The sequence below is a fragment of the Lutzomyia longipalpis genome, chromosome 2 (genome assembly GCF_024334085.1).
Source record: "Lutzomyia longipalpis isolate SR_M1_2022 chromosome 2, ASM2433408v1".
Taxonomy (NCBI): Eukaryota; Metazoa; Arthropoda; class Insecta; order Diptera; family Psychodidae; genus Lutzomyia; species Lutzomyia longipalpis.
In genome coordinates this window covers 24237332-24253453 of record NC_074708.1, presented here as the reverse complement: position 1 = coordinate 24253453, position 16122 = coordinate 24237332, and the positions used below count along the sequence as shown (strand labels likewise).

Sequence of the window (16122 nt, the reverse complement as noted above, 5' to 3'; positions counted from 1 at the left end):
CTGCTGCTAAATGCAATAAATGGGGAGCTCTCGCACCCACATGGCATCGAGGAAAGTGCTGAGTGATCGCCGAAATTCAATTCCGGACGCGAGTCTACCACTCTGCACGAGCGAGTGAGATGGGAAAAAATATGCTTTGTATGTTTTGGGATGGAGTGCCGAAAAAAGAGCGCATTCCACGTGCAGTGGCATGAAAAAATGTTGTTGTTCGTTTTCTGGGCATGTTTTGGGGGGTTCATCGACCTCCGGAGAAGCATTATGTAAGATGGGCAAAGGGAAAAATGTGTGTGCGTGCGATAATCTCCAAACTACATAAATGTATGTATGTATACAAGAGAGGGATTTCCTCCTCTTCAAATAAATACACCCAGAAAACTATTTGGTTTAGTGTATAGCCATTGCCCAGTGAAGAAAACGCACATTCTTCTTGGCGACTCTTCTTCGATATATTTTCACTCAATGTGCACAACATAAATACTTACATATGTATATACATTTGTAGCATGCCGCCAATCGGAAGGGGAAAGTTCCATTAATGTTATAGTTTTAGAAAGAACGAAGGAGCGAATGAAACTTAAGAGTTGTGTGGTGACGAAATCACCAATATTCAATTGATTTATGGAGGAAACCTCATTTCAATCGTACGCAACTTATGTTGAGTTTGTGGAGATAGTGGATAGAGGGTATTGCACTGTGTTTGCAGAGATTAAAAGCTCAGACATAGCTGAAAATATATTTGATCCTAGTTTAGCTTTTATTTTTTTTTTTCTGAATATAAAATTTAACAAGATTTTTAACGGCTTTAAAAGATACATAAATTTAATTTCTTTTAAAATTCTTTAAGAACATTTTGTGGTTCTTCAGAACGCTTTAATTTTTTTTCCTAAATCAAATGACATTTTGATAATTGAACGATTATTTTCAGAAAAAAACTTCAACATAAAGAAAGAATCTGCAATTTAAGAACGAGACGAAAATCAACTCTCAGTTTCAACCAATAAAATAAATATTAAGCACCTACTGAAGAACTTAAAAGCAACAGAATAGAATGTCCTATAGTGTCTCCATCTCCACTGCAATGTTTACATATTCTATTATGCAGTAAGTGGAGACGCCTGGTTACTACCGAAAGGCTCCATTTTAGAACACATCAGTAAATTAAGTAGAGAATAAACTAAAGAGATTATCTGGCTTCTTTTTCTTCTTGGATTTTTCTAAAAATTAGACAAAAGGTCTGTATCTACCAGGCGCCTCCACTTAAACTCATTTTCTCAAATGTAAAAATTTCTATTGTTTATAATTTTCAAATTATAAACTAAAGACTTTTATCAACTTAATTGATCAAAATGAAACCTTTTCTATGCTCAAAATAGTTTTCTTTTTTCATATTTTGGATCTATTAGACAGTTTATCATTCTTTATCTTTTCTCGATATATTAAAATTATTCTTTTACGATTTTGACTAACTTCAACGTTCAAATGAAACGTTTATGTATGTATGTCTTTTTATGCTATCTGAAGTCTGAACAAAGAATTTCCTAAATAACTTCTTGAAGTCCTTAAAAATATTCTAAAACTTAAATTAAGACATTTCTATATTATTTTTTTCTACAACATTCCATCACGAATAAATTCAACAATTTTTTTTGGGAAAGTGTGTACAAATCGCTAGAAAAAAGAAACATGCATTGAAACCAATATATTGTTATCCACCGGGAGGGAAACTTTCTCTGATAACAAACGTTGTGAGTGTTCCCCGAAAGGCAATATGCTTTCACAATCAAACATTAGAAATTGGGTTACTTCCAAATTTAATGCCACTATTTGTCAATGAATTAAGCGTACTCAACTCGTACCATTTCACCGTGTCGTTCACAAATTATCGGGGCATTGCTGGAGAAGCTATGGGTGATGATATGTACGTACAATAAGTATAAAGGTAGTGTCGCCTGTCCTATGTCTTACCCGAGCGCCCTGGGGCTTAACAATGGCGTGAAACAATTACAATTCCGCCGTGGAGAATCGTAATTGAGTTCACACGTAACATTCGAGATTGTGTCGGACCGAGGTCTTCGACCTACTCAAAAGTTTCTGTGAACCTCACGCGGACCACACTCAATACTACATTATAAAGCCAAAAAAGATTGCGTTTGCCCATATTGGACACAAAGAGCATTGGTGTTGATTCCCAAGTTGGGAGAGGAAACTCATCGCACAGCATCATCCAATTCATCTTCCATTGCATAACCCTTTTATGCTCGCGCCCCGAGATGAAAGTTGTTTGTCTTTTTCGTGCATTTTTCACGTGTGCGTGTGTATACCCAATGATTACCATCAGCGATATGATAATTTTTTTATTTTTACAATGTGTCAACAGAAAATTATTTTTTTCCCAGAAATTCACAGAGATGGACCATTGCAGTGACAAGAAAAAATTTTTTTAGACATTCAATGCTTCTTGGAGAAAAATTAATATTTTTGTGTTAATAATTTTAGAAGTTGATTCACCAAAAAGTCGCTAATTTCGAAACTCACCGGAAAAATGAGAGAGAATCTAATCGATAGCTCGACCTTATTTCGATACCAATAACCAAGCCAATAACCGATAGCCAGAAAGTGTCGGATTATTCTTAACAGAAGAAGACGATGAAAAAAAAGAGGCGTTTGTGTACATTAGATTATGTTCTTGTAGAAGAGAGTTAATGTTCATAATTCCCGTTCAAAGGGCACTTTTCTAAATAAGTAGGTAAGGTACATAAGGAACATGTAGAAGCGAGAACTCTGATATTTTTAGTTTAGCTACTCAAAAAAATTAGGTTCAAATTTTCTTTCAAAAATAGAATTGAAAAATTTATTAATTAATTAGAAAATAAAATTATAAAATTTCACAGAAAATAAAAAAAATAAAGAAAATTCAGACAGGAAATACTCAATGAATTGTCTGTTTTTTTGGAATTCATTGTAAATCTTTATTCATAGCAAAAACTTAATGAATTTATTACATTTTACGCGCAAACTAGAGGCGTTTAAATTCTGATTACTTACCCAATTTTACCGAAAAATTCGTTATTACGGTTATTACATAATATTTTATCGTATTTGTTTCACCTATCGATACTCTTCAGACATTTTATTCTTTAAGTCTTCACTAAAAGATTTTCATTTATTTAAATATGTAATAAAATTAATGGATTCAGATCTCGACAAAATAATCCAAAATTGTTCGCCAATTTAATAAATATTCAACCGAGATTTATTGGTTGAACATTTCGCGATATTGTCATAAAATTAAATAATTACTTTACTTATTTATTTATTTATGAATTATATTTTTTTATGAATCACTAGCGCAATATTCCTTTAAAGAAAATTGAAAATGTAAAATTATTCCTCTTGTTTGGTTTTTCAATTAATTTTTAAACAAAGTTTCTATGCAAAAAAAGACCTTCTTCAGGTCTACAGCAATTAAGAAAATTCAGCTTAAATATTAAGCAAACTCATGCTTTGATATAAAAAGTACTTTTTATAGCAGTTAAACGCCTTTTGCACCCAAAAGCACAACTAAAACATTGCGTGGTTTCCTGATTTTATGAGCGGTTAACTCCGAAGAATTTGTCACGCACGCAATCCTTGCTACAACAAACTACCGAAGCATTTTATCCTTTTGTCCCATACCCAAAGCAACAATCAAGATTATAATAAAAATTCATAAAAGTCAAACATAACAAAATAAGCAAAATTTTGTAAAATTTTTCAAAATTTCCTCGGAAGTTACGTGATTGATTTTTGAGTAAACAACAAAACCTAAAAGGGCCCTATTAATTTAATTGATTTCCTTCACCAAATACGAAAATTATTGGTCGGTGGATGTTGCTGAAAGATACGCACATTTCTGCATAATTGATTAAGCATGAATTTGTCAATACGCAATCTCCAATTTCTCCGAATAGCTCTTGTTATTACAAAATACCCGCGATGGAAGCAAAAGAGAAGAAAAAAAAACATCAATTCAGGAAGACGTGCGTTTTATGGGACCTCCAACGAAAAAAAAAGAGCGTAAATGAATTATCATATTTTTGTGTTATCAACCGCGCGTATTTTCTCACGAATAATCGAGCAAAAGTCATTAATATGCATCAAATTGACGCATTTTTGGTGCTGAAATGTGGGTCTTTTCCTTGTCTCTCTCTCGGTTGATTGCATAAATCGAAACGGAAATGATTTTTTTTTGTTACCTCCGTCAATTTTATGAATATTCCAAAAATATTATGTATTACTGTTTTGTTGATAATCTCTCCATGAGGACGCTGAAGAAAATCTAATAAATATTTTATAGCAGTGGCGCTACTTTTACGCAACATCGGTGTGTGTGTGAAAAGTGCGTGTGACTTGGCTGTTTTTTTTGGCAAAGGTCAGTTTAGAGGTGAAGATGCCACCACAAGAAAATACACCAAGAAACAACACACTTTACCCGCATCTTCCAATTAATTCCAAATTGATTTTCAGAGCTTTTCCTTCCTCATATATCTATGCTATGCTATGTGCACAATACATATATGATGGGAGAATGAGCACCCAAAATTGGCAAAAGTACAAGCGTGTGGTGAATGTCCAAACTGCGGAGAAGCGCAAAGTGCGTATAAAAGAAATTAAATGAGAAAAGGTACAAGAGCTATATGTACCTGCCTAATATCGATGTCAACCACCCTCCGCCCCATTCGAGGAAAAGAGAGAAAGGAAAATACGTATAAATGTATCTACTACACCCTTTCACCCACCCCGAAATCACCACCAAAAATACGAAACAGAGAAAATTTGGTGAGAGAGCTGGAAAATTGCGTAGATGTTGTTTTACGCAAGATTTTCGGGTGAAAATGCCAAAGCGGGAAACACACACACACACAGGGTGGACTCCGAGGGGATGTAGAAGGACGCACGGGGGTTTGAGAAAGTCAATACAATTCACCCCCGGAGATACTAAAATTTTTTGGGGGTTGGAAGGAATACGCGCGCGAGAACGCACAACAGAAAATGCGTAGTATTTCGGAAGAGAAATATTTTTCGTTATGCGTACACCATCCACTCATTTGGTCCTCAATACAGGACCCCCACAGTATTGTACACAACGATACACACTATGGCGATATGTTGGTGTGTGGGTGGGTTATAAATAAATTTTTCAAATCAACATAAATTCCATAAATTCATTTATGGAAAGGGTCGTGGAAATTTGCATGTTTTCTAGGGCGAAAATCACAGAGAACCCAATTTTCAATAATTGCTCTTGATTGAGGTTCTTTAGCATGAATTTCACTCTAAGCTAGAGGCCTTTGAGTATCCTTTTTACGATTTCCCACCCAGGGGAGGATTTCTTTTATATAAAAAAAACTGATGAAAATGATGAAAACTTACATGCGAAAATCCAGAGTTGCGATGGAAATTAAGAGCTTTTCACGCTTTTCCATTAAACCGCGATTTTCTCCTGAAAGGAAAATAAAGAAAAATAATTTTCTTTATAAATATTAGACAAGGGGAGTTAGAAATAAAGACAATTAGTCAAATTTTGTCAATATTAGGTGGTTTAAGACCAAAAATTTAGGATTTGGATTAAATTTATTTAACCCTTTCGCGTTTTTTGTGTCATACGTAGACCCAAACGTGAAATATTTTATTTTTCCAACTTTTTATGAATCTAAATGTTTTTCCAAGTTAAATGCATCAAATTCACTTGAAAGAGACCAAAGAAGACGTTCTGACTGAGAAAAGTCCTCTGAAAGCATCTAGACAATAAATAGGTATCGTGTCAATATTTCAATGGGTTAACATACCATAATTTTAAATTTATGCGAATTATTCCTTTTCATTATTTATTAAAAGAACAGAGTTTTTTCTCAAAATGTATCGATTAACTAAAATTTAATCCTTCTCGTCGAAACTCTTTTAATCTTCTTGCTTTGCTCCTTAAGTCGTTCATAAAATTAATGATCAAATCATTTGATACCTTTCTCTAAACTTTATTTCCCTTAACTAGAACTTTTGTATTAAAGAAGAAAGGAATAAACTAAAGCACAACAGGGAGGAGTCTAATCATTGGAAAAACATTGCGTGAATTTTCTTTTGATCGTTGGTGCGATTGCCAAACATTTTCACTCCCGAAAAAGCGAAAATGTAACTTTCCCCAAACATTTCAAACCTACAAACTAACCACCCACTCAAGCCACCCACATTTCCCCCCTATATTTTGGGGGGTGAAAAATTCGTTGAAACAGTGTTGGATTTTAGATGCAAGATATTGTGATTTTTGAGATACAGAGATTCTCTCGAAATGTTCTTGCTGACTTTGCGTCTTTCATGGGCAATTACTTGGGATGCGAAGAATTTTCTCTTCACTGCCAAAGGCAAGATATCAATCAGCAGCGTGATGTGTGATGTTTTTTTTTCGGGAATCATCACCCTATTTCCACCCCCTCGCATTAAACGAACACACAATGGCCTTTTAACCCCTACACACACACATTTGGCGTATGAGAGAGAAAAAGGGAAGACTGCGTGGTGTGTTGCTAATAAGATTCCCTCTTTTGCGTGGATGGAGTTCCCGAAAATACTATCGATTTTCCTCCACACTGCCCTCCATGAATTTTCCCTACAAAGTCCCTACATAACATTATAACCCATCCCACCCACTCCACAAGTGTGTGTGTGCGTGATGGCCCTCCGACTTCGTCCCCCTTGTGCGTACTTTTATTTTATGATACTAACATAAAAGTTATTCCCCACACAATTTCCCTTCATCCCACCCCTCCCCCTCATGCTCACCCGAAATTTCCCTCTGTGTATTTTCGGCACTCTCTCCTATATTCCCATTTGGCATCTCCCTCACTCCCTGGCAACTGTGTCACAGGGTATCTCATTCTAGCAGCTGAAGCTTAGAAGAAGAGCTCTATGTACTTCTCAATTGACCCATTTCCAGCCCGGCACCGCCAGAGTTCGAAGACCTTTCCCCAGTATGCCGAAAGTGTGCCTACACGTGTCACACCAGTGAGTACATTGCGTTTTTTCCCGGGGGGGATCGGGAATTCTCTCGCTGTGGGTTCATTTCATTCGCTTTCACGGTGGGGAAGCTATATACATTACATGGAAGAGGAAGAGAGCGCCCCATGGAATCCAAAAGTGACGCACGAGAGAGTCCCATTGGAGTGTGGGAATCCAGAGATGAACTGACTACCTTCTGGTAGGTGGGATTGATTTGGGAGCAAAGCTTTAAAAAAGGAATCAAAAATGAAAAGAATAAAGTTCATAAAACTTTGAATTATTTAAGAAAGATTCTGAGAATTTAATCTAAAAAGATCTAGAATATTATTTTCAGCTAGAATTACTTTCTAGATTTTTTAATCTGAATTTTGTTTAGATTTCTGTCTTTATTGATAAACTTAAACTTATGTAGGTCTCAATCCAAATTATCTATTGAATTTCTTAGTCATTTGGATAGAAAATTAAGCTAGAATTAGCAGTCGTACCTAAGTTTCTATTTCAGAAAATTCTTCAAATGACAAAGGAAATACTTTTCTAGATTCAAAAATATTTGTTTTTTATTCTTTTAAATACATAAACTGAAAGTTATTCTTTTCTATACCTAGAATCCCCAGCGTTTAATAATAAGCCAGAATTAAGTTAGATATGCCTGAAACTTTAAACTTTTAATTGTTATTAGAATAGGAAATTTTGTAAAATGCTTAACCAATTTTGGTTAAGGGTTTTGTTCTCATTTGGACATGTTTAAGTTTTTATGATTTTAGATATTTAATTCTTTATATCATTGAAACAAAAAGGCATAACATAAGTTAAATTCTAGATTCCTTGCTGGGAATTCCAGATAATAAATCAAAGAACAAAGTTTATAGAAAGATTGAAAAAAAATCTTAAATATTTTAAAAGATAAATTATCTTTAAAGCAAATAAATATAGAAAAGTTTTCAAACTCTAAAGGTATACAGACTTTCCTGACTTAGATACACTTCCTATATAGATAAAATAATAGTAAAATGTTTAATCTTGTTTTTTTTTTAGATTCCTTCTGCTTTTTGCTGATCAAATTTGAAAAAAGTCTGGAAAACTAGGTTTTCTAGCAGTTCAGTTAGATTTAAAAGCATTCAACAGCTTTCTTAAAATGCCTAAACAGCCTAACTTTGCAGTTTAATTGCGCAGCAAAGAAATTCTAAAAATTCACTTGAAAGCTCAATTGGCATATAGCTTGACTTCCTGTGCGTAGCTTTGTGCTACATGTTTTTTAGGGAAAAGATGGTGATTTTTCGGGAGCGAAAGAGAGGCAATTGCGTGTCTTTCATCTCCCGCCCAAGTGTTGGAGCATCAATGATTTTCCTGTGAGCTCTCTGTGTTGCCTAGGTGACTGAATTTGGGAATAGGGAACAACATGGGAATGGGAAGAACATATCAAGTTATTGTTAAACCCATAATGATTTTCTTTTTTTCTTCATTTTTTTTATTGCCTGCGTCTTGAAGACGAACAAACAGCTCTGTGTGTGTCCCCATGTTGGAAAGAAAAATTATCTATTCCCATCTCGTACGATTTGTTTGAATTTGCGCGCGAAGAAGAGTGAAGGGGGTGGACAATTGAGGGTTCCTTGAACCCAAAATGGTTTAGAAGAAAGCTATTTTTAGAATGCGGGATTTTGGGAGAAATTTTTGCTCTAAACGCGCCCCGGAAGAGTAGGAAAAAGACCCGGAAATTGAATCAATTTTTGGTTAAAACGAGGGATTTCTCTGTGAGGGAAAACTTGCGCGCGATTTCGATGCGCGAAAAGTGGCGAAACGTTCCCATTGACCATCATCTCTCGTTTGCTAAATTGATTTTCCTCCTGGATTTGCAGGCAGTAGAGAAGTAAAAGGAAAAAAGGAAGGAATCGATTTCCGTGAAATTCCATTAACTCAGAGGAAGTACGTGGTGGAAGGATGGGGGCAGTGTGGAAGAAATAAAGAATACCCTCGTGTGGAATTATATGTTTTATTTCTCATGGGGTTTATTGAACCCTCCTGCGGGATTTTTTTGGGTGAACCCACGTGCGCCCGCTGAAGCGCTCTTTCTGCCTACAGCCGAAAAAAGAGCCATCCGTGTGCGTTACATGGTGGGGTCACTAGACCAACGAACTTTTACTTTTTGGATATCACATCTCTCGCGTCAAACTCTCCACCAGCAGTGGAGTTTTTTTTTCTTTGGTGTTGTCGTTGTATTTGTGACTGGGTAATTGGGAGCCATAAACCACAAAAGTATTCCCTTTGCGCGCTTCATGCCCCCACAGAGGCAAGCACACGCATAATTTGGGAAAATGTGCAGGAAAGAGATGGGAAAGTTGGGAAATTAGTGAAAATACTAACATGGGAAAAGATACGCCCAAATAATTTGTTATTTAGGAGATAATTTAGCTTGAGTTTTACTTTTGAATCTAGCTAGAATTTTATCATGTTTTAGGTATGAGTAATATTGCTTCAAAAAATACTTTAATCATTTCTAATTTTGATTGAAAAGAGAAGTTTCATGAAGATTTAATAAATTTTCTGAACATTTTTTGTTTAAACAAACATTAAATTATTTATTAAATTTAAATTAAACTAATAATAATATTATCCCATAAATTAATCAATAAAATTTCCTAAAACAACGACCTATTATTGATTTTTACAAGTTCTTTTGTTTTTTAACTGAGCTCCGTTGTTCCAATGTTAAGGATATGAAAGCAGCCTAATCAAATAAATTTTGAACCTATGCTCTAACCCAATTACGGAACTAAAATTGGTTGAGATTTAACCAAAAAATCTTCTGTTCGATTTTATCTAAAATTTAGAGAAAACTTTTAATTCTTTTTCTAGTTTAATTACATTTAAATATATAAGAAATTTTGAGAAATTAGCTGTGTTTTAATGAACTAAGCTCGCCCATATTTCATCAAACTTGTGAAGCTTAATTCCAACGTTTTCTTGAATTTATAGATTCAGGAGAGCTCTAAAAAATTGATTTAAATTCTAGAAAAAAATAAAAGGAATTTATTAAAAATCTTTCCTCATTCGTAACTTCTTTACGAACTTTTTTCTCATTTTCATTTTTGAATACCTCAAAAGGAATACCTAGAATAAAAACATTTTAAAGCTCTTTCTTCAGAGATTTCTCATTAAAATGCTTTAACTGAATTTAAATTCTCTTCTGCTTATTTCTTTCCTAAATCTAATCAAAAATAAATAAATAATATTGCTGCTTATGCTCGTAAAATAAGAGATTTTCCACATAAATTCCAATATTACAGCGAAATTAATTTCAAGTCATCGGAATTATTTTAGAGATTAAATTAAAAATCCCCTAAAACCCAAACATTTAATTGAAAAAAAAAAACTGTCTTCAAATAAAATTCAAAAGATTTGCATTCAATTAGCCTAAAACATCATCCCTTGGGGCGATAAAATGGGAAGAATTTACAAAATGATGGAAAACTTTTGAAAGGATTCCCCCACAAGGCATCCTCCCACACTTTTGTATTGTCTCTGAAATGAGATGAATTTCTTCTATGCGCTACGGGGATAATAACGAGATTTTCAGTTTGGATATTCCCGCAAAGAAATTCCCATTTCTTTGTGAGGAATATGTCTTCCCACCCCCACACGCAGCAATCTTATATTCCTGAATGCGACAAAGAATCTTAGATAGCGCAGTACTTCCTCTCCAGTGTACTTCCCTAAACATTCATCCCCAATGTGCAAGAAGAGAGCCAAGAAGGTGTTTGCATCTCTTTTTCACCCCAAAATTCAATATTTTCCCTCTTCTACCATCCCCCTGAAACGTCCTATATGTACGCATTGTGTAACGCACCCTCATGAAAATTTGTAGCCCATTCCCGAAAATGTTTCCCGACCAACCTACATTTTTCCCCGAAAGTGAAAGCTCTGCGGGTCGTTGAACTCCCGCAGGGTTTACCATAGTTTGCGCATCTTTTTGGGAGAGAAAGTAAGGGTGGTCGCGCCCAAGGAACTTGGCCCCTCATGCCACATACACCCTGCTGTCGTCACACCAACGAAATTGGGGTTGAGTCCCGAAAAATCCCTCGGTTCCTGCCATGGGGTGAATGTCCTCCGGAGAAAGTCGATGCTGTATACGCACTTTCACCCGCAACAAACTCTGCTTTTCCACATTTTGGGGGATATTTTTAGCACCCCTGGAGCAATGCTTTCTCCATAGGGAGGCAACCATCCCCCCCCCTGACCCACTTTTGTGCTTTTACCCTGATTGTAAGGGAGGAGGAATGTGAGGAGTCGTCAATGAGACGCCGCCCCTCATTGGAGTTACTCCCTGAACATCTCCTTTCTGCCAAAAGATCTTTTAACAGAGATTTCTTGGAGATCTTAAGTGAATGTTTGTCGTAAAAGAATTAATTTTTTGTTGTAGCTAAAAGCCCTGGCCAGTTGGCAATTATTCATTGGAAGATGGAGAATAAAAGGAAAAATTTTCCATGAAAATCAACCCCCTGACATAAAAAGAAATTAAATTTTTATGACGAAAACCCCACGAAAGCGCTGAGTTCGCTGGCCTGGCTCCCCTAATGCAATTTAATGGGGGAAAATTTGAAGTTTTATTTTCATATTTGGTCGTTTTTTGTTGTAGCATAATTAACACAACATAAAGATTATGCAATTTGTGAAAAAGGACGTAATTAAAATTGTTTAAGAGTATGATTAACTTATTAAGATAAAAATGATTAATTTGATATAGGGTTACCACCTCACATTTCTATGAGATTTTACCTACCCCCCCCCCCGTCCTTCCTGATCATGTGAGGTCTTGGAGATAATCTTCTGTGGTAATAAAATGATCAGGAATTATAAAGACATAGTCTTGTACTAATTTGGACTCAATATTCTTAAAATAACATACAAAATGAAACATTTTCAAAATCAAGCTTTTGGGTCAACGCATGACCCAATGTTCCTTAAAGGGTTAACAAACTTTAACTTAAAAAAATGTTCCCACATACCTGTTTTGTGATGTCCTTTCCTTAATCCCTTCCTAATCTCTTTTTCCAGACTTGCAGAATAATTAAAATTTAATCAAGAAATTAAATTCTTGTAACCTTCGATGAGATAAAATCCGTCAAAGTTTCCTTAATATTTGCTTTATTGTTTATCCTACCAGTCCGGCCAGTAAAAAATCCTGTCCAGGATGCCTCCCTTCCCCTAAAATCTTCTCCCTGAGTCCTATCTCCGTGCAAAATGGTCATTCATTGAGTGCGATGAGCGCTGAATATTATTCACATTAGATTTAATGCGAGACTCTACGGTTTCCTTGCTAACTGCCTTGTGGATCTCCTTGTTGATGAAGTTCTTGTCGAATTCACGTGAATCATCTCGTGCTCTCTGCTTCCTGTCATCCTCACGATACCTCCTGACGTTCCTCTCACGTTCCTTGTCCCGCCACACTGCATTCTCCATCATTTCCCGACGTTTTACTTCCTTCTCCTCCTCCGTGAGGTGCTGCCTCTCAGGTCTTGTCCAGGTTTTTGCTTTCTTGGATGTGCCTGAATCACTTGCAGATGCCCTTGGGCGCTCCTCCCTCCTATGCCTGTCATCAATCTTTATGGATTTCCCATCAGCAGACACAAGGCCGTAGTTCTTTGTAACTATCCGGGAACTTCCTTCATCGTCGTCCAAAACACGTCTCGTTCTCACAGGAGATGGGGTTCGTCGACGTTTCTCTGCTCCTCCTCTTCTCCTTGTCCTATCCTCCTGTGATGAAGATCTCTCGTCGCGTCTTCTCCTGGACCTATCCCGTGAAGGAGATCTCTCATCGCGCCTTCGTGATTTCTCCCTTGATGAACTTCTCTTCCTCGAACGATCCCTCTCATCATCCTTCCTTGATGATTTCTTGGACTTTTTAGATCCCATCTTATCCAGCTCCTGCGTCAATTTATCGTACTTATCCTCAAGCAATTGATTGAGATCCAAATTCCCTTCACCACTTTCCGTATTGATGACTTCCTGGATTTTCTTGTATTTCTTCGCGAGGAGTTCATCTAAATCACTCCCTTCAGACTCAGAAGAGGTGGAACTACTCTTTCTGCGCTTCTTCTTCTTCTTTTTCTCCTTCTTGCTCTTCTTTTTTGATCCCTTTGGCTGATCAATCTTCAGCAAACGATGAAGTTCCTTCAACTTGACGGGATTCTCAAGAAGCTTCCTCCGGGATTCCATTTCCTTCTGCTTTATGGCCATTAGGGGATCCTCCATGATCTTCCTGGCCATGTCAACCTGCTCCCCACCTTCGGCGCCTCTGAATGCCCGGATAGAGAAGGGAATACATTCATGCTCGACGTGATTCTTCGGCACAGTCACTCCAATCATCTGATTATCAGCTTCAGTGAGCTGCTCAAAGGTCCTGTCGACTGCTCTCCCCAGAAGGTACTCCTCTCGATTTACACTCTCCGTCGGGCCCCTGTACATCCACTCCAGCTTCTTGTCGTCCCCCATGTCAATGACTCCGGATGTGTGTGCCAATTTCTTCAATTCCTCCCGATTCCGTTCATCTGTAATCTCCCTCTGAAGCTCAGCGAGCTTCCGCTTCTCAGCTGCATCTGCCTGCTCTACCTTCCACACGCGTTCCTGGTTTTTCAGCGTATTCGGGTGCCAGGACTTTTTGGCATTCTGAAAGAAAAATGTAAACACATGTTGGAAAATTTTATTTTTCAATGGTTTTCCGGGATTTACTCACCAAATCTCCACCACCCATGATTGCAGGATCTTTTCGGCTTTCTTTTCTGTATAAAAATTAAAATGAGGTCCTAGAAAACTTGAATGATTTATGAGAAAAATAAAAATAATTCGCAAAAAGTTGTTATTCTGTCAAATGACATTGACAGACTGATTTGTGAAGTAGAGAATGCAAAAACCATCGATATTTATCGATAGTTATCGATAGCTTCGGCTATCGAAAACTATCGATTGGGAAATGGACTATCGGACTATCGGAGTGAATATCAGAGAGACCCATATTGACCTTCAATAGATTGCACCAAAGAGGAGAAAATTGAGTTTACCACAGCCGCCATTTTGTATCAGCGTAGTACTCCAAATTCGGCGGCAAATTCAAATTATAGGGGTAGATTCTGATAAAAATCTTTTCTTTTTTTTTTTAAACTGAAAGTTGTTTTAAGATTTTGACACATGGATGTTATTATTCATTCTATTGTCATTCTAGAAAAGAAAAACAAAGAATTTGTTATTCATGAAAAGTCAGAAAGATCTCTGAAGAAGCCTGGAAAAGTAATTTTCCTTCAAAAATACGATTAAAGATAGAAACAAAATGTCAAAATTCTATAAGACTATTCCTAGAATACCAAAAATCTAAATAACTGACAAATAATTTAAAAAAAAAAGAAAAATAATTTGTAAAGAGTTTGTTAATTTTTGGGAATTTCAAGGGTTTTATTTTCTCAATTTATTTTTTTTTCATACAGCAACATAAAAGAAAAACTACAAGTATTTTTTTTAATATACTTAAATGGTTTGTTTTTTTTTTCTTTCAAATACATATAACTAGAATATATTTTATTCTATGTTAATAATCTTTCCATTTATTATTCTTCAAAAAACATCCTTCTTTTCGGGTATCCTTTTTTGCATTTTCCATTCCCAAATTGAAGGACTCAAAATTAATTTATATTAAAAAATGGATTTATTGTAAAAAAAATAATCAATGAAGTGGGTGAAGGCTTTAAAAGGATTTATTAGGTGCGCAGTAAAATGTTTTTTTTTTTAATATGGAGAGAGGAAGCTCGATAAGGATTAAAACTTACATTAATTTATTTTCTAATGTAAAATGATTATTTTTTGATGATTTGTTTTTGGGTCAAAAAATCCAATTTGTTGTTGTAAGTAGAATAAATCTTTCTTCTTTTGTTTCTTCCTATCGCATTTTTTCTTCCTTTTCATTTATTCATTCGCTAATCTCGCAAGCATTGTTCCTTCTTATCAAATATATTTTTTTTATTATATATTTATTAACTCCTAGAATGTATCAAAATATGAATTCAGTGCTACACACTGGTGCTGTTTCTTCGTCGATCTCTTCTTATTTCTTTTTCTTTTTCTTTAATTATTAAACCCTAAAAATTCACATTCCTCATTGACTTGACTCGCAATTATTACACAGATCATCGCTAAAGTTTTTTTTTATTCTTAATTAAGGAGAATTTTTATTCATTTTTATTAATTTTTTATCTAAGCGGTGGTCGATGGATTTTTTTTGGAGGAATTCTACATTCTCTTTCTACCATTTTATTCGGTTCTTTGTCGTCATTCTCTTTGTAATCAGTAAAAACATCTATCTACATCTTCTGCTATATGTAATGTATACTTTCTCCCTGCTAAAGAGAACATTCAACAAGTGGCAGTTTTTTCATCAGTTTCTTATCAGTTTTAGATGATTTTATTTTATTGATTTTTTTAGGGTGATATTGGTGATATTTCAGTTTGTAAAAAGAATTGATTAGAAATCCACCAAAAGACCACATCTTACAAACTAAAAAATTATTTTTTCAAATGCATTTCGCTGTGCGCTGAAGAGAAAGAAGTTTTTTTTTATAGCAGTTTAACAGGAAAGAAGACCATCGTCTTATTACAAATATATATAATATAGAACAATATTTTCTCATGGTAATGTTTTTTTTACACCACATAGAAAGCACAAAAGCCTCATTACGTCGTTTTAATTATTAATTTTCTTTCTCAAATATTTTTCTAATATACATATATCCTTAATTCGAAATTTTCTTTCATTTTTTTTAAAGAACTTTCTTTTATACATCGTGTGCCACACAAATAGCTCGAAAAGCTTCCACAAAATATCTTTCTTTCTCACACCTCATTCTTGTATAGGCCCCAAATTCTTCTTTTCTTTAATTTCTTCTTCCTTAATTTTTATTTCTATACAAGCTATATGTGCATTTTACCAATTTTATTAAATATTTTAAATTTCTTGTTAAAGCAATAGTCAAAGAGGTGCCTAAAGAAAGATAGACTAGCTCTAAAATCTACAAAAATCAACTGTGCAGCGTGTTCTAATCCTACAGA

The 16122-nt window shown here is 35.3% G+C and overlaps 2 protein-coding genes across 3 annotated transcripts in view; one reads left to right on the top strand and one right to left on the bottom strand.

Moving 5' to 3' along the window:
- Positions 1-16122, top strand: part of LOC129789572 (uncharacterized) — a 656748-nt gene that overhangs the window by 244913 nt on the left and 395713 nt on the right. The window lies entirely within an intron of this gene.
- On the bottom strand, positions 12158-13914 carry LOC129789664 (pre-mRNA-splicing factor CWC25 homolog). The gene is made up of 2 exons (XM_055826657.1): positions 13763-13914; positions 12158-13695 (listed from the first exon to the last, which is right to left on the bottom strand). Exons 1-2 carry the CDS (start codon positions 13778-13780, stop codon positions 12256-12258), a joined length of 1458 nt encoding a protein of 485 aa, XP_055682632.1. The 5' UTR covers positions 13781-13914; the 3' UTR covers positions 12158-12255.